The sequence below is a fragment of the Pipistrellus hanaki genome (genome assembly GCF_964339955.1).
Source record: "Pipistrellus hanaki genome assembly, chromosome: 13".
Lineage (NCBI taxonomy): Eukaryota > Metazoa > Chordata > Mammalia > Chiroptera > Vespertilionidae > Pipistrellus > Pipistrellus hanaki.
In genome coordinates, this window is record NC_140515.1 from 51,468,360 (window position 1) to 51,491,032 (window position 22,673).

Here is a 22,673-nt window from a genome sequence, read left to right on the forward strand (position 1 = left end):
GCAAATTTCAGAACTATTATTGCATCTAAATGTTTTGGAATATATTTCTAAAAGATAAAGACAAAATATAGACCCACTATATATTTATCATACCTAAAAATTAACAATTCCTTAGTATCAAATACCTAATGAGAGCTAAAAAATTTGAGAACTCTTTTTTGCAAAGCTGAGTGCCTTCACTTGTATTTTAGAATAAATAAGATCAGTTATTTGACCTTTTCTTGGTCAGCTGTAGAATTATAGGGAAAATGTGCTATTCAAAGACCAAGTTACTGAAACATACTGGTAGTGGCTAGGATTTGGTCAAATGCTTTTGTTTAAAGAATTAAGTTATTTTATCACGAGCTACTTCTAAAGCTGTAATTTCAGTTAGCTACTTAGTGTATTATGAATGCAATGTAGAATTTTAAATATCAAAGAATCTCATCCATTATCATAGAACCTATGCCAGTATGATGTAATCAGCAGAATGTTGCTTAATTTGGAGCATTTGTCATATGAACAGGATAAAATTAAAACATTCACATGTGGAATAAGATTATTTTAAATTATAAGTTTTTCTGAAAATTGTCACAACAATGTCATTTATATTGTTGGCTTCAAATGATTGAGGCATTTGTATTTCTTGTTACCAAGATAATTTTCAGAGCTTAGCCTAAATAACTTTAATTTGAATATTCTTTTATTGTAGGGAACTATTGATATTTCTTTTTCTGGATAGATTTCTGTTTGAATGAGTTTAGCTAATTGAAACCCTTATGTTAATTTTGTTGAGGGGGGGGAAACTGGGGACATTATAATGGGAAAGGTATGCGATTAGCTTGAAATAAGTTTTGCTACATACTAATCTTTGCTATTTAGTTATATATATTGCAGCAAAATGAATTTTCTAAAATACTTACCATACTAGTTTTGCCTTGCATGAAGACATTCTAATAAATGAACAATTACTAATTTTATTTGATAAATGTACCTAATAGGGCTTGATACTTGGCCTTTGTTCCTAACAGTTTTAAAACTTTAGTCTTTTTTTCCTTTTCTTTACAATGTTTCTTTGTCCTTTTCAGAATGTAACTCTCCAAGCCACAAAATCTCCGGACAGTATTAATGGAAGTGAACTGGTGACTCCCCAGGTATGTTATTCATTTTATTTAAAAAATGGCAAGTCCTTTCAGAGTGTTGGTCAATCTATTTTAGTAGCATTCGACTTTACATTGGAACAGTGATGTCCAAACATTTGATACAACATGTGTGGTAAATCCAGGTTTGTTGATGGTTTCTTGGAAAAAAATGTAAGTGATTTATATATATACACCAGTCATATAAGATTCTGTTATTACTCATTTAAAAAATTAATGGTGGTAAATAGTAAACATTTTGAAAAAAGGAATCTGACTTTATAGTTGTAAAGAAAATAGAGGAAGTCATATTGAAAGATGGGTCATGTTACATAATTTGAAAGGGGATTAGTATGAAATAAATGAAACTTATTTTAAACTTTGCTCTTAAATGTGCTAATGCAGAGAATTTAGGTTATCTTTGATACTCAAAAGTTATTTGGAGATTGGGGCTGAGTGACATTCTTTTGACTCCTTCCAAAAAAAGAAAAATTTCATGAAAAACATAAAAATGATGGCAGTGTCTGAAATGAACATTTTTTTACTTTGGCTTTAGTGATGATTATTATCATTGACCTGGCTATTCTCAGGAGTCTGTTTGTAGGGAAAGAACATTTCTAATTTTGTGAATCTGGAGCATTAATGTATATAATTTATGACCTCAGTGATTTATGAACTAAATTATGTAGACTAAACATTCTAAACTATTGTTTAGCAAATGTATAAATTACAGTTTCCCAAACTCCATGAAAAGGTCACCTGTGAGGTGAGATCCTTTGGGGAGGCTGATAAGGTTCTGGCCATAATCCGAGTCCCTGGGCTTGAGGACTCTGGCCTTGAGCAGCATCCTCACTAAATCCCAAGTCTTCTACAAATACATCATTTTCTTTAGGTGCCAGGAGATAAGGGTAAAAATTGAGAGGCACCAATCTACCTATATCAGATGTATAATATGGTACTGGACAGATCCAAAGATCTTTAAGGAATACTATTAAAGAATAGTTTTTGGAATACTTTTTTCCTTCTCTTATAGAATAGTCTAAAAAGACTAAATACAGTTACAAATGCAAAAAGTAAAATGAAAGATAACCACTTGGGAGAGACTTAAGTTTTAATTAAGTTAAATAATGAACATGGGTGATATTCAGAAAGTAAGGCTCACTAAAGGCTTTGAACTTTCTTTAAAAACAACAACAAATATTTTCCTAAAAAATAAAATAGCATTTACTGAGTATTTACTCTGTGTCAGGCATTATTAACACACACACACACACACACACACACACACACGCACACACACACACGCACTCACACACTCATACTCTCTCTTTTAATTCTCATAACAAGGTGATAGTTTCACTTAGAGTCTCTTTACCTTTAAACAGATTTCTGACAAATTGGTTATTGGTTGTTAGCAAATTCGGAACAGTGTATGTGGATGAAGGGGGTAGGACATCTTGACAGCAGCAGGAAATCGGAGTTTATACCAAGCTAGAAGAGATGGTAAAAACAAGCCCAGGAATTCATAAGGCATAGCTATCTATGACCCTCTTGATACTGGGTAGGACATCTTGTGTAAATTGATAATTTTGGCACACAATATAATAATTGTGGCATGGACATCGTTTTAAAGGTTTACTCATTGTCCTTATTTAAGAAGGCAGAAAAGTATGTATTTTAGAAAAATTTCTTTTAAATGTCATTAAATTTTAAATTGTTTAATGCAGTTTATAATAGCTTATGAAATTGATTCTTCATTTATCTCCAAAAGAGAATGCGTAGAGCTGACCTTTTACTTCAAACAGACTTATAAAACTCAGATCTTTGATAACCATGTATGAATTTTTAAATATAAAATAAATTACAGTATTAAAGTTGCATTTTAAATTATTTGTTGCTGTTTTTGAATGCTGCCTTTTTATTTTTCAATAGTTAATTACAAAAATTTTCAAACATATATGAGTTGGAAGAACTTTAAAGTGAATAGCTATATACCCTCCACCTAGATTTATTTTTATTTTTTTGTTTTGTTCCTCCACCTAGATTTTATCATTCATACTTCACCGTACTTATTTTATCATAAACCTATCTATGTATTCATGCCGCTTTCTCTCAATATTTACTTTTTGTTTTTTGTTTTTAAGAGGTGGGGTGCAATTTGTTTATTTATTTATTTGTAGTTGGTATATATTTCAGGTGTATAATATGGTGATTCAACATTTATATACCTTATAATGTGATCACCACACTAAGTCTAATAATCGTCTGTCACAATGCAAACTTATCACAATATTATTATTTTTTAAATTTATTTTTAGTAAGAGAAAATGACCAAATGTAATACATACATGTGTATGAGGACCCACATACATGAGAGAGCCCGAGACCTCTCATGCAGGTTCAGAGATAGAAAGGAAACATGGGCATATAAGACATCCTGAACTAGGAATGAGGGAGAGGACCATGGGGGGGCTTCACAGGGTCATTGCAGGATGAGAAGAAGAGAAAATGCTTGGTAAACAGAAGTTTGTCCTGCCCTATGGATAGGTCAAAAAAGGTTATCTGATAATCTCTTATGGGCAAGACTCCTAATTCAAGTTCTAGGTAGTTAAGGGAGAGGTAGAATTTTCTCTTGGGCCTGCTGTTCAAGTTGCCTTTAGCTCAAAACAGTCGGCATACCACAGAGGCACAGAGGCATACCTTGGGGTAACTCATTCTGAATCCCCATAGTTCCCTCTTCTGAAACTTCCCTGGAATTCGGTTGGTAAATTGTTATATATCTCGTTCAACCAGTCTCAGTCTTGAGAAAAGTTCAGTTCACTTAAACTGTTGTGTACAATATTATTGACTATATTCCCCTTCACCTTTTTCATCCATATTCCCACCCCCTCCCTTCTTGCAACCATCTTATTGGTGACAGTGTAACAGGGGCAGATTTGTAGGTAAGCGATTTGAGACAAGAGAACAGAAGGCTTCCTTCTTTTTTACAGATGTGCAGACTGAAAGGAAGTGACTTAGTGAAGGTCATTCCACTGCTCGGTGACAGACCTGGGACCTACACCCCAGTCCTCTGATTCCAGGTCCAGCACTTTTTCAGAAATAACCAGGTGTCTCTTATTTTTCAGAAAACAATGTATTATGTTAAATGTCAGGGAAATTGATTGAATATGTTAGAGCTTTTAATAGGTTATTGCTGTTGATAGGGAATAATAGAAGTCTAAATGTGTATTTTTAACCCACATATTCTGTGGTTTTTGGTTACAGTCAGGTGACACACAGACTTTTGCACAGAAACTCCAACTCCGGGTGCCTTCCATGGAGTCTTTGTTTCGAAGTCCACTAAAGGAATCTCTATTCCGATCTTCTTCAAAAGAGTCTTTGGTACGAACGTCTTCCAGAGAATCCCTGAATCGACTTGACCTGGACCTCTCTGCTGCCACCTTTGATCCACCCTCTGATATGGAGAGCGAGGCTGAGGATTCGCTAGGGAACTTCGACAGCCTCAACAAAGAGCAGCTGATTCAGTGGTTGCGAAGAATGGAACGAAGGTTGAATAGCTACAAAGGGAAATATTCTGAGGTAGGAGCATGCCTTTTCTGCCTAAAGGAAAATTTCTTCCCCTTGTTCTCTAATTCATGCTACTGTGTGGCTTTTATACCTGTGGTTGGCAAAACTCAATTCCTTAGAAATGCTGGCTACTAATGCTGGGTAATCTCTGGCAATATCTAGTTAAAGACTTTTAGGGTTTTAGGTCTTTTGTGGCAAGACTCTTAGTAAAGTTTTGGAGCTTATTGTCTGTAGCCTTCTAGTTCTCACGCTCTGCCTTTCTGCTTGGTCGCCCAGGGCAGAGTTCCTCATCTTTCCTCCTCACATCCTCTCCCTTGTTCATCTAAGTGCTGTGGCTGCAACATTTTCATTATTACAGACCCCAATTATGTTTTAAGTAGTTTGATTTTCTGACACATTTGTTTCACTCTCATTGTACCTACATTTAAATTTTGCCTCAAATGAATCTTTTAACTTCTATCCCCCTGAGGATGGCACTCTCTGGTCTAAGCAAGGAAGTAGTGCTGCCCATCTCTCTTTTCAGCATCTTCCCTTCAGGTTGAATTGTATTAGTTCTCCCCATCTTGTGCAGTTGAAACAATGTTTCCTAAGGAAAACCTTTCTACAGCAATTTGCCTATGGCTTATCATATTTTTTTATAATGACTAACAGTTTGTCTTAGTAGTTTGTAAATCAGCTCTGTAGTTAATTTTAACTAATGAATAATAAAATTCAAAGTTAGTATGTAAAGTTAGCCATAACTTCTATTTCCAATTATGGCTACAATCTGGGTAGTTTTACACAGCAGCCCAAAAGAACAAAAACCCTTAGGTGAAATATACAAAGTATTTTTTATTTTTATTTATTTATTTTTTTAATTGTTTTTTTTTACAGAGCGGAAGAGAGAGGGATAGAGAGTTAGAAACATCAGTGAGAGAGAAACATCGACCAGCTGCCTCCTGCACACCCCCTACTGGGGATATGCCCACAGCCAATGTACATGCCCTTGACCAGAATCGAACCTGGGACCTTTCAGTCCGCAGTCTGACGCTCTATCCACTGAGCCAGACCGGACCCAGCTACACAGTATTTTTTTTTAAACTATACAATACTGGCAAACTAGGAAGGAATTATTAGGCTAGAAGCTATAGGCTGGCTGGAACCCAGAGATGTAAACAGGGCAGGAAAGCCATATATCTCAGAAGGCACTTATGAAGTCAGGCAACTTTTCCCTTTAAAACTTATTTTTTATTTCTATCAAAGTAATTAATGGTCTTGATTTTTGTTTGTTTAAATATATATTATTTTCACTAGCTTATTCATGGCTTTTAAATTCAAAGCTGGGGAAACAGTAAATTAATATATATATATATTTTTATATTTTATTGATTTTTTACAGAGAGGAAGAGAGAGGGATAGAGTTAGAAACATCGATGAGAGAGAATCATCAATCAGCTGCCTCTTGCACACCCCCTACTGGGGATGTGCCCGCAACTAAGGTACATGCCCTTGACCGGAATCGAATCCGGGACCCTTCAGTCCGCAGGCTGATGCTCTATCCACTGAGCCAAACCGGTTTCGGCTAAACATTTCTTTAGGAAGCAGTTTTCAACTGTTGGTTATGAGTTCTTTTCATCAGATTTTTACACAGCCATGGTCACAGGTCCTATAACCACAAGGAACTTTTAGAGATCAATGGTCAAACAAAAAATCACCTGGAGAGCTTGTTAAAACACACAATCCTGTGTTTCTTTGCTCTTCCTCCCCCAATTCCCATTCAGTTAGTTTGGGGTATGGCCCAATAATTTCAGTCTCTAGCAAGCTCCCAGGAGATGCTGTTGCTGATGGTACTGGTCTATGACTATTGTTTGAGCTGTCTTCAGCCTCTAGGCAAGTTGGCTTTAATTCCAACCTATGAATTAGGTCCTCATATTTAAAGAAGTACGTGTCTAAGGTGAAATCAAAAGGAGATTTATTATCTTTATAGATTTGAGTCTTTTAATTTTTAGAACTATATTTCCTATGTTATTTAGTTTGGCTGTATATGCATCTAACTAGGTTGAATTGTTATGTAAAAGAATTATTATGATTGATTTATTTTTGACTTTTATAACAAGATGCTTTAGTGGAGTTTAGAATAATTAATTGCATTTATTTAGTAATGACATGTTACTGATGACTTTTTCTTTATTTTAGCTTGTAACAGCTTATCAGACTATTCAGAGAGAGAAGAAAAAGCTACAAGTAAGTGATTTATTGGCTATGATATTGATTCATACATAATGCTAAAATTAGAAAGGATCTCATAGTAAAACAGCTCTATCCTCACTTGTAATAATCACATGATTAAAGTATTTAATCTGCTTTACTGTTACTGGAGATTTGATAAAGAGAAAGAGGGAGGGATCCCAGTGGTCTTACATGGAAGGGATGGGTATCTTTCAGTTTCTGATCCCTAAAGTGCTTCAGAGGTTTCACTTTAAGGCATGTTTTGCTCTTTTACACGTTTCCTAGTATCTTAGTTTGCAGGTTGCATCTTTTAAAATTTTTGATTTAGATAAGTTTTTATTGATTTTAGAGTGAGAGAAAAAGAGTGGGGGAGAGAGAAACATAGATTGGCTGCCTCCTATATGCCTCCCTACTAGGAATCATGTGCCTTGACTGGGAATTTAACTGTGATCTCCTAGTTCAGAGATCGACACTCAACCACTGAGCCACACAAGCTGGGGGGAGTGGTTCTGATTTAATTCATTGTATTATTATTACGTAAATTCATTCTCAAAAGGTCATCTTATTCACAATTCTGTGAGTTCCTTGTTTGTGTTTCTATGAATTGTCTATAGATTTTTATTTTTAGGTGTATGTATTTCTACCACTAAGTCCCAAATATAGAGTGTTAGAGATAAAACGCAGTAACTTTTGCCTTTTTTCTACATCTCCATACATGCCCATATTGGCATGCCTAGAAACCTCTTTATTAAATTGACAAACATCCTTTCAGTAGACCCAATGAAATGAAAACTGTAAGTACTGCCACCACTATTATCAGTACTGCTCATACTACCTAACATTTATTTAGCTCTTACTGGGTGCCAGGCATTATGGTGTATTTAGTCCTTAAACCTCTCCTGTGAGGAAATTGAGGAATAACAATTGTTTATTGTTACACACGTTGTGAGTGATAGGGAGGAGAGCTGGGATCCCTTCCTGGTAGTTAGATGGCAGAGCGGGTGCTTGTAAATAATGCACTGCATTTTCCTGCATTTAACAGTTTTATATTATACCAAATATAACCTGTGCTTATAGCTTTATATGGAAAAAGCCTTTGGTTTTTGTTTTATTCACTCACCAGGCCCCACAAATACAACCCAGTCATACTCTCTGGACCATAAAGTAAAACATTTGCCTATCTGTATCTCTGTTTTTTGTTGTTATTAATCTACACGCACCAGTGAAGCTCCAAATTACCCCATTTCTTCACCTCTCTCTATATATATGTACAAGAATATACAGTTACTTTGTTTCCATAACTTTTCAGGTTTAATTTTAAATTTAGTGAAAAGCTCCTGTTTCCTGTCCTCTCTCTTTTCCCACTTGCAGGAAAGGATGAATCACTTCATCTTTCATTATTACTCTTTTAGCTTCTTGAGTTTTATATATGATGACTAATTCAGCAGTCTGTATTTCTCTTTGTAGTTTTCTCCTGGACTTTTCTTTTTTAATGTTTTTAAAATTGATTTTTAGAGAGAAGGGAAGAGAGAGGGGTAGATGGATGGAAACATAGATGAGAGAGAAACATCTTTGATTAGCTGCCTCCTGCATGTCCCCTACGAGGGTTCAAGTCCACAATCTAGGCATGTGCCATGACTGGGAATTCAACTGATTATCTCTTGGTTCATGCATCAATGCTCAACTGCTGAGCCATACTGGCTAGGCTTTTCTTTTTTTTAATATAGTTTTTAAATTACAAAAAACCCCTTTTAAACAGGTTGGTAATTGACCAATCATTGTACCACTATAGGGTACAATGAAATAAATTGAATTGCATTTGGAATTTGATTTAACGTAAACAACCTTTTTTATTTTTAAAATTAACTTATAGTAGAATTGACTTTTGTGGTTTGCATGTGATATGTGTAATCACTACCATAGCCAGATGCAGAACAGTTCTGTCGCATCATAATTTAACTTTTTAACAGATTTTCAACATGGTTATATCCTTAAGATTTTCAGTCCTGTTCTCCACCCTCAGGTTATTTTTGGATAAACAGTTGTAATATTGTAAAAATAATTATTTGCCCTGAATGGTTTGGCTCAGTGGATAGAGCGTCGGCCTATGGACTCAAGGGTCCCAGGTTAGATTCTGGTCAAGGACATGTACCTTGGTTGAGGACATGTACCAGTAGGGGGTGTGCAGGAGGCAGCTGATCAATGTTTCTCTCTCATTGATGTTTCTAACTCTATCCCTCTCCCTCCCACTCTGTAAAAAAAACAATAAAATATATAAAAATAATTCTTTTGTACTTGCTTTGTATTACTATGTCATGCAGTTGTTTGACCCAACTTTATTTTTTTTATTTTAATTAAAGGGTATATTAAGTCAGAGCCAGGATAAAGCACTTCGGAGAATTTCTGAATTAAGAGAGGTAAGTTGTAGTGATTAGTACTTTGAGAATAGTAATTAAATCTCTTGTTTTTATCAGAACTATTGTACATGCTGTGATAGTTTCATATGTACTTCAGTAGCTATAGCAATAACTAACCAACCCAAGCTACAAAACCAGGGGCCAATTCTTACAGTTTTTATTTGCGTGGTTTTCCACAGCTATATTAGTAATACTTTGAATAATTACACTGAGTGGCCAGATTATTATGATATCTGAATGCATAATAACCTGGCCACTCAGTGTGAGTGTGTGTGTGTGTGTATTCATTTATATATTATAGATATGCAGTGTTTATTAAAATATATTTCATTTTCAAAATTGGGCTATCAGCTGTTAAAGTGTATATAGATTTTTTTGTTACAGCCTGTATATTGTTGGTGAAGTTAGTGAAATAGGAGTCTTAACAATAGAATATCATTTACCTGCATTAATAGTCAGTGGCAACTTTCAAGGCTAAACTGTCCCTTTTATTAGGTGTTTTTGGCTTCTTTTTATTTTTCCTAACCAACAGTCTTTTTAATAAAATAAACATTTTGTTTATTGTAATTTTGGGGGGTAATATTTACAGTGACATATTAGAAATCAGGCAAATATTTATTATTTGAAATAATGCTTTACTAATTTCTGCTTCTGTCCTGTCTTGAAAAGGATGGACAATAATGGCTTATATTGGTTGGAGAATAGCATTCTGTATCTCTGCTACATCACTTATCAACATTTTTAAATCTTTTAATAATAAAATAAAACAGATATAGAAAATCATGCTAAAAATATATATAGCTTACATGTACAGTATATGGTAAACACTATTATAATCACCAGCAAGGTCAAGAAATAGAATGTTTCTAGTTACTTTAAAAACACTTTACTGTTTCCTAACCCAATCACAGTTTCCTTTCTTTCTTCAAAAGTAACTATTATCCTGTCTTTTATGGTACTTTGTTGTATCTTTTTGTTTTATCACCATGTGTAAAAATATTATATATATGTTTAATCTTCAACTGAGGGCATTTACCTCAGTTGCAGGCTCAATCCCCAGTCCCTGTCAGGGCATGTATGAAAGGCAATCAATCAATATCTCTCTCACATAGATGTTTCTCTCTCTCTCTCCCTCCCTCCCCCTTCCTCCCTCCCTCCCTCCCTCCCCCCCCCTCCCTTACACACTCTGTAAAAATCAATGGAAAAAATATCTTCACTAGTCAGTTTTTGTTTTTTTTTAAGGATATAGTCAAGTTGTTCAAATGTTTAAAAAAAAAACCAACAACATTCAAAATCTGAAAACCATAGTATAAATTGAGGTATTTTTATGGGTTGTTAGGGATGCCGGGTAACAGAGCCTGGTATTGTAGTGCAGACGTTCCAGACTAAAGGATTGGCCTGTGCAAAGTCATGGAAGACCGTTCTTTCCAGACTTGTGGATTTTATGGGCTGGAAAATGATCTCCAGTTCTTTCCAGAAATGGGGGACAGGAGAATTGTCATAGGGCTGCTTTTATTTCTTCAAGTGTGGATATTAAGGAACCAGATTCTTCTGTTTTCATTATTTCATAAAGATTTTTTTAAAATAAAAAGTTAGGAAGGACATATTTTTAGAATAAAATAACAGCTGTTTAAATAAAAGATTTGGATCTAAGAAAAACTCTCTACATTGACCTCTGTTTCGTATTTCACATTGGATTCATGAAAACTTCATTCTGGACATGTTCTAGAAGACCATCATTAGGAAACTACTACTGTGAGGGAAGGTCATGCTCGGAGTCTTTAGTGAAAAATTAGTAAATGAACTTAGAAATCTTGGGCGTTGTGGGCGTGATGGGGAATAGAGGACAGTTCGTACTTCAGTGTTTTGAGAATTAGTAAATTTGAAACAGTGTAAGAAGAGGGCGCTGCTTATAAGTCCTTAAAAATATTGTTTGAGGAAAAATTTATAGCCAACGTGTGAGGGATGGATCAAGTCAGAGGAAGATTTGAGGTAAGAAAAGTAGGAGTCCCAGAAAAATAGAGGTGTTTTGATGGGATATCTAAATTGTTCTAGAAGTTAGCTTCTAGCATGCCAGTGGACTAAGTGTAAGGGAAAAGCACTGAGGACACAGGACTGAGCCCAGAGGGATAGAGGCCAATGGAATCAGGGAAGGGCAGAGAGGAAACTGTAAGAGACAGGAATACAGACAGGAGCCCTGAAGCCATGGAAAGCAGGTACATTAAGGAGATCATTATGGTGACTGCTATAGCACAGAGGTAAAGACCATTGGATTCAGTTAGGAAGGCTCATTAAGGACCTAAAGAAAGCAGCATTTTGAGTAGTAGTTTCAGGAATTTTTTTTATTCTCAGTAATTTTTTTTAATCCTCAATTCAGCAGTCATTACAACTACAAAATATTATTCTTGGATCTTCATATTCTTGAAGGATCAAAATTTATTTGCTGGTGTAAATATTAATGTTTTTTTTTAAATACTAATGTTTTAAATGCTGATTATCTTTTAATTATTGTTGTTGATACCTTATCTTAAGAGGAATGCAATTCCAGACTATGTTTTTAAATTTTGAAAACTTCAAGTCTGTATTTTTTGTTTTATGCTAAAAACTACCTATAAAATCCTTTGTTTTAGGAGCTCCAAATGGACCAGCAAGCAAAGAAACACCTCCAAGAGGAGTTTGATGCATCTTTAGAGGAAAAAGATCAGTATATCAGTGTTCTCCAGACTCAGGTAAGAGTGTGAAACTTGGATAAAGAAAAATAAAAGGAGTATTGATGGGATATGTAATAGGTTCCAGATATTTTTAAAAATGGGGGTATTTTAAAAAATTCTTTCCTTTTTCTGAGTTAATTTTTAGGATAATTGTTGATTTATTATCCTTTGGCTAGCTGTGATATATTGTACTTGAAAGTAACAAAAAATGAACTGTGTTGGGAGTAAACCTTTTATTTTAATTGTTTCCCTTGGTATAGCAAAAAGAGTATCTTTTACTCTGTCCTCTCTGTTGTAAAGAAAGTACTACTGCTATATTTTCTTTTGAATCATTTATTTTTTCTAAAGAAGCACATTTTTCTTAGGTTTCTCTGCTGAAACAACGGCTACGAAATGGCCCCATGAATATTGATTTAACAAAACCACTCCCTCAAATGGAACCACAGGCTGAAGGCGTCACTGAAGAAAACGCAGAGAATGATGTAGCGGCAGTAGGTGAGCTTCATCTTGTCAAAACGTTAATTTAAAAATCAGAGGAGGGTGTCGCAAGACTCTAGGTCTAGGATATGAACTATTAGACATGGGCCGAGATAGAAGTAAAGTATTCTTGATCCTAACATTTCCAGGAAGATGCAAGAGTTTTTGTTGTTGTTTTTTCTGTTCTTTGTTGATATCCAGGAGAAAGTAATTGTTTTAAGACTTGACAGTCTGTGAGTAGTAGCACCTCATTTTCATTATAATTGAAATAAAATTATTAGCTTATACTTTTTTATTTTTTATACTGTTTTATTGATAACAATAGTTTTCATATAAACAGGATAGTTCCACTCAAGATGAATGAATATGTAATTGTTTATTATTTTTAAAATAATATTACTTACATATTTCTGCATTCACACATGTCTCTTCTTGCCCTATTTGCTATCTAACTGGAAAAGAGTAGCTTAAGTTTTTTCTTAAAATCCATGTATAGTCCTCCCTACTCTCTGAGGCTTTGAGGTGCATATTCAATGAAATTTCTACTTTTTATTTCCCAGCTCTTTGTCTCCAAGAGATTTATGATAAACTTTTAGTCTAGCCAGAGCCACAGTAGGTGTCTGTCTGAGCAACCATTTGGTAAGGGGCCCTGAAATTCCCCTGAAGTGTGAAAACTTCACTCATAAATGTAAGGGAATGGAAAAAGGTGTACTTACCAGAACTCTTCTGGAAGAGATTAGAATACATTGGAAGGAATACTTAATCCTTTTGGGATGGGAGATAAGATAAAGGAAGGGAGCTTCTCTCTGTTGGTCTGGTTTAGGGTATAGCAGAGTGTCGGGACAGTCCTATGTACAAACAGAATTAACTCCTAAAGCCCTCATATTCCTTACTCACTGCCCCTGCTGTGCTGCTTTATTGTTATTAGTTGAAGATGGAGCTTCTGCTAACACATTGGAAATACTTCAGCAAAGAGTTAAGCGTCAAGAGAACCTACTGCAGCGTTGTAAGCAAACAATTCAGTCACGTAAGGAACAATGTACACTGTTAACCAGTGAAAAAGAAGCACTGCAGGAACAACTGGATGAAAGACTTCAAGAGCTAGAAAAGATTAAGGTAAAGAGCAAATGAGTTTTGTTTCACATAGCCCCATCAAGCTAGATGCACAGGCCCCAGCGTGGCCTGCACCTCCTCTGCAAAGCCTCCTCCCTTCCCCTGTAAACAGCATGAGAGGGCACCCAAGTGCTCTGGGCTTCATTTCGGTTACAATCCTTTTGAGACATCCTGTGTACTTTTCTTCTAGACTATGAGAAGTATCCAAATTAGATAAAATGTTTAGAGTTCTCATATAAGGAGAAGCTTTATTAGAGATGGAAATGAATTTTTAAAATTTTTAAAATTTTTAGGAGCTTCATATGGCTGAGAAGACTAAACTTATCACTCAGTTACGTGATGCAAAGAACTTAATTGAACAGCTTGAACAAGATAAGGTAAAACAATACTTACGATACTAAATGCACTTTTGGAAGCAATTGGAAGCATTCAGACCGCTGCTTTCCAAAATTATTGCAGCTGCTTCCGTGAAAAATATTTTTGTTTTTATTTCTAGATTTATATAACTGCTAGCATTAGTTTTGTGTCATGTGAAGCTGATTCTCTGATTTCTGGGTCTCAGTATTTTGATTTATAGATTAGAATAATTGTTGCAAAAGAAATTTATTTATAGTATATAACATGCTTCAGAGAAAAGTTATTTATAATTAAGGCATTGCTAAATGTGGATGATAAAATATTGTCTTTCAAATAAAATGGAAACAGAATAATCTTTTAGATAAATTGCCTAAAAAAGAGAGAAGTTTAATGTATAATTAGCATAAATAGAATGAGATTGGTAGTGTAGAGTTGGAGCTGCAGCTGTAGCTTTGGCAGCAATGACAACTGAAAAATTCATGGGAAAATAGTTTTGACTTAACTCTTTCAGTCCCAAGTTCTTGGGTCCTTTTTAAAAAGCTGTTCCCAGTTGGTTACACATCATCCACCATTTTCTTTAATATGCTGTTTTATAGCTACAGGAGCTATGCAATTAAGAACATGTCAGAGCCATTCTATTGAAATGTATTGGCAATCTTTTCATTCTATAATATCATTTTTGCTAGATTCTACTCTATAGAATGTATGAAGGCCCACTTTAAAAAAAAGCCTTTTTATTATGAAAAACTTAAAACACTTACAGAAGAAGAAAGATTAATGTTATGAATTCCTATGAACCCATCATCCAGCTTCAACAGTTAACATTGCATGGCTGATCTTATTTGTACATTCCCAACCCCCATATCCTCAACCTTTTGGGACAAATCCAAGAAACCTTATCATTTCTTTCACAAGTATTTTAATATATCTTAAAAGTAAAGGACTCTCTTTTTTATAAAAATATAACCACATAATCATGATCACATTAAAAATTTAAATTTTTAATACAATTAACTAGTTAGTTTCAGATTTCCCTTTTGTCTCATACATTATTTTTCCATTTTTATGAATCAGGATTCAAATAAGATTCTTTTATTGCAAGTGATTGATTGTTAAAACTTCTTTTAATCTATAGGTTTCACTGCCCTCTTTCTCTTTTTCCTTTTTCTTTTGTGATTTGGTAATTTGAAGAAACTGAAGGCCATGATTTTGTTTTGAAATTTTATATAATAATGCCTCACTTACCTGGTTTTTATCTGTCCATTTAATTAGCCATCTGGAAGAGTCGTACATTAACAGGGGTTTACAAACCCTGGAAGTAAAGTAATAATCTTCTTAAGGTAATAGCTGTCATAAAATCTTACTTTTCAAGGACAAGTTAAACCATCCCATTTTTTGTTAGTCATGGATGACTGACTTGGTGACCTTCATTTCTTGTGTAGGTTACTCAAGAGTGGGAAGACAGTAGCAATTAGCAAATTGGAGGAATGGAGGTGCCTCGCTGACATAATAAGAATTAGCGGTGGATACATAGATTTTCACAAGGGGAAAGAGAAAAAACAGATAGATCTATACTGCAGTTTTGGTCCACTCAGTGTGGCAGCAGTAACCTTACACACTCAGCAGCCTCCGAGGCTTTCTCCACGTTATAGCGCAGATTCATAATTATAGTTCATGATGACTCTGAGCCAAATACAAAAGGCTGTATTTTGTTCATTATAAACTGTTTACTAAGACGGGGGAAATATGGCAAACATTCATAGGAAGATTATAAAATAAGTTTTTAAACTAAAATATGTTTATAATACTTAAAAGATTAAGCTTTCTATTTTGATATCAGTAAATAAAAATACACTGATAAGTCAGGTAACCAAAGTTATTGCAGTAGACAGTGTAGTATATAGTGAAAAACACAAACTTCAGTTTATAAAATAATAAAAAAGTTCTTACGCTGTATTTACTAAGAAGCACTTTGTTTTCTGCCTTTTAAAATAAGTTTGATACATGCTATTGATAATGCAGATTTGTTATGCAAACACTTTAGAGTCTGCCCTTCTGTTTAGGGAATGGTAATAGCAGAGACAAAACGGCAGATGCATGAAACCCTGGAGATGAAAGAAGAAGAAATTGCTCAACTTAGAAGTCGCATCAAACAGATGACTACCCAGGGAGAGGAATTACGGGAGCAGAAAGAAAAGTCTGAAAGAGCTGGTAAGAACTCAGGGGTTATTCATTTTATGTTAGAGCTCAAAAGTCATGTAAAGTGCGACTTTTCCAATCAACATTTAGAAAAATTAAAGATTGACAGAAATGCTTAACTGTAGAGACTCTGTATAAGACACTGGGCTGTTCCTGGGAGGAGGCAGGGGATGGTAAACTATGATTATTTACGTAGGAGAGGCTGGTTTCTCTAAAAGATGAGATTTTTACAGTTGTAGTAAAGGCAGTGGCAGTAGTAAAACCAGTGGCAGAATGATTTCCAGTTGATTAATATACCCACTTTGTATACGCTGCTGATCCTACTGATAGCTAACAGTTATTTTTGCAAGACTCTATTATAAATGCCTCACTGGTATTTATCTGTGTGTGCACTTACATTTAATCATCACAATTCCTATGAAGCAGGTATTATTATTATTCTTCTCATTTTACAAATAATAAAATGCAAGAACATAGAAGGTAAGTAACTTGCTTACATTCATGCACAGAGAGTAAGTGTATAGTCAGGTTTTGATTCCAGGCATTTTGAGTTCAGAGTCTGCTCTTAACCAGAGGGATGAGTTTAGCAGAGAGAAATCAATTTAAAAAGGTACCAAGAAGTCATAGGAATTATGGAAAGTTACACTTTTTTTGGGGAATATCAGAGTCATTTCCAGAAGTGTGGGAGATGGGATGAAAACTTAAAAAAAGGGTCTTTGAATTTGGTGGGGAGTTGATTCCCAGGATGCAGTTTCAGAAATGTAGAAACTGGAGTGTAGATAATTCACATGTGGGATAAAAATTACCCAGATAACTATTCTACTCACCTTTTTAATAATACAGTCTTCCTCCTCTTCTTTAAAATTCAGATGTATTTTGTCTTTAAATATGATAAATAATTGATAGCCTGTAAATTGAGAAAATTTTCTGTTAATAGTACTATCAAAATATTAAAAATTAATTAATAAAGATAGGATTAAGACAAAGTTATTTAATAGACATTCCCTTTGGAAAGTCTTTTGACCACAGTTATAAGTGCTTTTATAGATATTTAAAATTTTATTTTGGTTCATAATTATTGAGGGCTGTGATAGAATGTTATAACAGACTTATTTTACACTGAAGATACTGCCTTTTAAGTCTATTATGGTAACTAGTTTTGGACACCAACTGCATTTCATCTAATGGTCATAATTGAGTCTGAACTGAATTGTTCATATATAAAGTGATTCTTAGTTTACATATAAAGTGGATATGCCAACTGACAAAAAATTCCAACTTAGTGCTAAATGTAAGAAAAGGTCTTTGAAAGGAAGTAGAGTTTCTGTAAAATAGTCTGTGAACATCATCTGATTCTTAGAGAATTCAATTGCTCTGTTAAATATTTGTCTTTTTTTTTTTTTTTTAGAATTAAAATTCAAAGGCTAAATACCTAAGAGCTGGCCATGAAAAGGAAACAATAACAACATTAAAGCTTGCAGTTGAGGTTTTTTTTTGTTTTGTTTTTTTAATATATTTTATTGATTTTTTACAGAGAGGAAGAGAGAGGGATAGAGAGTTAGAAACATTGATGAGAGAGACATCGATCAGCTGCTTCTTGTACACTCCCTACCGGGGATGTGCTCGCAACCAAGGTACATGCCCTTGACCGAATCGAACCCAGGACCTTTCAGTCCACAGGCTGACGCTCTATCCACTGAGCCAAACTAGTTTCGGCATGCAGTTCAGGTTTTTAGAAGTAAATTGCCCTATATAATAAAAGGCTAATATGCAAATTGTCCCCTCTACTAGGAGTTCAACTAGAAGTTCAACCAGGGGGTGGGGCTGGCTGGCCAACCCCCCGTGACCCCTCTCCTCAACTGGTCCCGCCCCTGGTCCCCCTTCATCCCCCCCAGTTGGGGACGGCCGACTGGACCCCACCCATGCGTGAATTCGTGCACCGGGCCTCTAGTATCTACATAAAATAATTACCAAAGAATACAAATGTACTATGTATTTTCAACTATAAAAAGTTTAACTGATATATTTAATAATTTTTGGCATGTAGATATTAGTAGACAACTAATTTCTTTGGCTTGCTTATTCTGGAGGTCAAAACTGGTTCAACTACATTTCCCATACTTTTAGTGGAAAACAGTCAATTCTTAGTTTTTCTAGATGAACTGTAGTGCCTTCCATATGTTGGAGGACAAAGGAAATTGGAATGTTTATTATTTTTCAAAAGGACAATCTTATAAAATATTGAGACTATGTGAACATGGTGACATGCCTAATTTAGGATGCTATATCAACCTATGGTACTTTACTTTCTAGTGGAATAGTTAGGCATGTTTTTAAAGTATCATACTATATTATTGTTGTCCTGCTAAAATTATTTACTTTATTTGGTAAAAAAAAAAAAAAAAAAAAAAAAAAAAAAGCCAAATAAATTCATTTATTATAAGCATTTTACTACAACTGTTGATGGTATTTCTTTCTAGACGCCACTTAGGAACATATAGTCATATCTTTAAGTAAACAGATTTTTAAACTTACAGAAGTCTGGTGATTTAGCTTTAGTGCATAATGCTGTATTTTATGGGTGCTAGGTATTATTACAATTGTCTAGATTATCTCTTCAATACAGTACCAGTACAGAATATTAATGCTACTAATATTCACACTAGGTCTTATGTGTGTGTGTGTGTGTATGGTGTGTGTGTGTGCGTGTGCTTGTGCGTGTGTGTGTGTGTGTGTGTGTGTGTGTTTATGTTTCAACCAGGATATGAGGTGAGGGTAGCTGGCTAGTTACTAATACAGGATATTACAATAAACATTGGAAAAAAGAAAAAATGAAAGTATATCACTGCTGTTTCAGTACACTTACATTTAGTCTTTTTTCTAATACTTATTTTTATATTATTGTAAATAATATTTTATCATATTGTATATACAAATTTGCATGCTCCTTTTTTCTCCACTTAATATTATATTAGGAGTACTTTTACATGTTGCTAAAATACTAACATTTTAATGGCTGTGTCAGAATGCATGCACATCATTTACTTAACCATTTCCCTACTGATTAATGTCTAGATTATTTTCAGTTTCTGCTATTATGAATAATACTAAATCCTGTGATACAGCCCATTTCATATTTCTTTTTTTTTCTCAAGGTTAATTCTTCCTATAGACTTTTAGTCTTTTTTGTTAGTTATCTTTAAGTAATTTAAATAAAGCCAATTAAAAAGAGAACTCACATCAGAATGGTAACTCTTACTCCTTCTTTAAAATGTCCTTGCCTACAAGTATGCAAGATGAATAAAATATTCTGCTTGGATTAGGAAAGTTTCCAGAATCCACTATCTTTATAAGCTCTGTTTCCCTTTCATGCACCTGTCTTTGCTGAAGTTATGTGTTTTATATGATTGGCTGCATTTAAAAACTTAGATTAGCTTATGACATCCTTTGCTTTTTTATTGCCATGTTGTGTTTGTGTAGAAAATAAGTTTTTAAAATTAATTTGTATAGTATAGGTTTGATACACCAAAACATTTAGGAGAAAGTATTTATTTGATGTTTGAAAGACCCTTTAAAATAGAGCTTACATATTTAAATAATGTATAAGATTTATGCATATTTATATAGTAAACAAAAATCACAGGTGTATTTAAGTGCTTTGTTAGTTTTTGATAATTTATGTAACAGTTTTCTTGGAGTCTTAAGTCTCACAAAACATCTTATTTTTGTGCATCCACACATGCCAATAAGTGAATCATGCTGCCTTTCCCAAGCCTTGTATGAACAGGATTGGGGTAAGGGCTATTTGTTTTCTTATCATGGTGCTTAGGATAAGCCTTACAAAGAAAATTCCATGTTTCTCAGGCAAAAAAATAAAATAAAATTATGCTTTAAAGTACAGTTAAGTCTGCCATGTTAGATTAAGTTACATATTTTGGCACTAAATGAATATCTGATGGAAAAATGTGTTATTTTAAATGGAATTAGAGTTTTATTCATTTGTAGGCGCTCAACACATTTCTACAGTAGTAGCTATGCACCCATATATCTAGGTAGTCATGGTTACCCTGCACTTGTTTATGGCACTGTCACTGATTTGGAAAGCATCAGCAAGCAGAACAACACATTTCTTTGCTACATAATTGTATCTTCATTTACTCAGCTTTAGTCTAATGTTTTTCTAAGATCAGACCAATGTTTTTAAGGTTTATTGATAGATAAATCTATAAGGTTAATATAAAGTACATGAAATTTTGTACTGATTTATACATTTAAAAAAGTCGAAGTATAATTGATCTACAGAATGAATGTTATGCGGTTTGGAAAGTGGTTTAAAAACTAGATCTCCATTGTACATATGATGTTATTAAATATCCAAAGGCCCCAATTTGTATATAAATATTGCAGTGTCTGATTGGGCCATTGGGTGGTAATATTACTTTATTTTCAGTTAAATTCTAGAGAGTGGTTTTCAAATTTTTTTGGTTTTATAGACTTCTCTATATTCTTACAACTTACTGAGGATTTCAAAGAACTTTTGTTTATGTGGGTTATATGTAGTGAGATATTTATTGCATTAGAAATTTAAAAATGTTTGTTTAGTTTATTTAAAAATAACAGCTAGAAGCCTAATACATATTAGTTAAATACTTTTATGAAAATTACCTATATTTTCCAAAACAAAATTTTGTGTGAAAAGTGGCCTTGTTTTATATTTTTACTAATCTCATTACTTAGCTTAATAGAAGATAGATTTTATATCTTTTTGCATTTACTCTGTTGTGATTTAAATATATAAAGAAAATCTCCCCTCATGTAGATATGTATTTGGAAAAGGGAGGACCTCATAGGCCCTCTGAAAGGGTCTCAGGACCCATGGATCTTTGGATCACACTTTGAAAACTGCCATTAGATTTGCTTTTTTTTTTTTTTTTTTTTTTTTTTTTAATATATTTTATTGATTTTTTACAGAGAGGAAGAGAGAGGGATAGAGAGTTAGAAATATCAATGAGAGAGAATCATCGATCAGCTGCCTCTTGCACACCCCCTACTGAGGGGATGTGTCCTCAACCAAGGTACATGTCCTTGACCGGAATTGAACCCGGATCTTTCAGTTCGCAGGTCAACGCTCTATCCATTGAGCCAAACCGGTTTCGGCTAGATTTGCTTTTATTCACAAGTCTTGATGATTAGATGGGAATTCTGATAAAAATTCTTTTGGTTGCCTTTTCTGTTAATTCACATTTTATTCATTTTGTAGTATAATCTGTGTTTTTTTAGTTTAATATCACATGCATTTTGCAGCTCTAAAAATTTTTTTTTAAAGTAGGATAAAGACTTAGACGCTAGCTTACTTATTCATTTTCTGATATTCTCAATCAGCATTTTAGGACTAACATTCCATTGAGGGATTGGCAACCTTTCCTCATTTCTGCATGTTTGTGTATTCCCTATAGTGGGAGTAGAAGTGGGTCTTGTTATTCTTGTTGTTCCTCTGGAACAGTGCAACAAACGGTAATGCTGCCTGGAATCTCAGAATTCTGGCTTTTGTTAGAAGGTTGGTTATTAAGGCCATCAAGGATAAGGACAGGAAAAGGTGGTGAAGTGGCAAAAGCAAATGCCACATTCTTCCTACCTCTTCCTAAGGATTAATTCTTTTGTTTCTCTCTCTTTTTTACTACTTCAACTTTTGTGTGTGTGTGAAAAATTTTTCTTTATGTCACCCAGTGCTTTGCATATGGTTGGCAGATGGCAGACATCCAAAATATATGATGAATGAATGGTTGGATTATTGAGCTGCTGCCAACAATTCTCACTTAACTCTTGCAGTGAGCATTTGTCTCTTTTATAATTCCCATAGATGTGAATGAACCTCATCCGAAGTGGAAAGTGAGGAGCTAGCAATAAAAGGCCCCCATGTTTTTCATTTGTCAGGAACCATAAAATTTTTGCCAGAAATGTTTTCAAAGTTTTTTAAAAATAAAAATTGCCTGAGATACATTGAATTTTGCTTTGGAAGAACACAGTGTGTTCTTGCAACATTCGGTGGCAGTTTGTGCTTAGCGTCCCGTTGGTGTGTGTTGTGACCGTGGTTTTCCTGAGCACTTGCATGTTGGCAGAGACTTGTCAGCTGTGCCGATGTATGCTTTCATTCTCTCCACTCACTTGTCCTTCGTTGGCAATTGCAAGATAAACTATGTAGATGTTCAGAACATACTTCTTTAGTACTCTCACATTAAAGTCCTAGCATAGTTTCATTTGGGACACCAATTTATTGTACCTGGTTTTTGCAACATCAGAAAGCGAAATGTTTCTGGTTAGTAAGTAAACTCTCAGTGTATCCTCCTTCAGCATTGAAATGGGATTCATTATTGAAGACAGACTTCCTGTAAGGAGGTGGCTTCATTTGTGATACAGTGTAGAATCCTGAATGGGTTTGAAAAATGTTTCCTATATGTGGATATATGCAATGTGTTTTAATGCCATTTTTGTAAAGGAGGATGAGA

General features: G+C 34.4%; 1 protein-coding gene across 6 annotated transcripts in view; it reads left to right on the forward strand.

The window, feature by feature from the left end:
* The window catches only part of GOLGA4 (golgin A4), a 74,054-nt gene that overhangs the window by 14,906 nt on the left and 36,475 nt on the right, over positions 1-22,673 (forward strand). For 4 of the 6 annotated variants that reach the window (XM_084902765.1, XM_084902768.1, XM_084902764.1 and 1 more), the window contains 9 exons: positions 1,068-1,133; positions 4,383-4,697; positions 6,861-6,908; positions 9,254-9,310; positions 11,941-12,039; positions 12,387-12,516; positions 13,427-13,614; positions 13,905-13,988; positions 16,032-16,179. In XM_084902765.1, the coding sequence (XP_084758891.1) occupies positions 1,068-1,133; positions 4,383-4,697; positions 6,861-6,908; positions 9,254-9,310; positions 11,941-12,039; positions 12,387-12,516; positions 13,427-13,614; positions 13,905-13,988; positions 16,032-16,179 (1,135 nt within the window). The remainder of the gene's footprint in view (positions 1-1,067; positions 1,134-4,382; positions 4,698-6,860; positions 6,909-9,253; positions 9,311-11,940; positions 12,040-12,386; positions 12,517-13,426; positions 13,615-13,904; positions 13,989-16,031; positions 16,180-22,673) is intronic. The other 2 variants (XM_084902766.1, XM_084902769.1) reach the window with 1 other exon arrangement.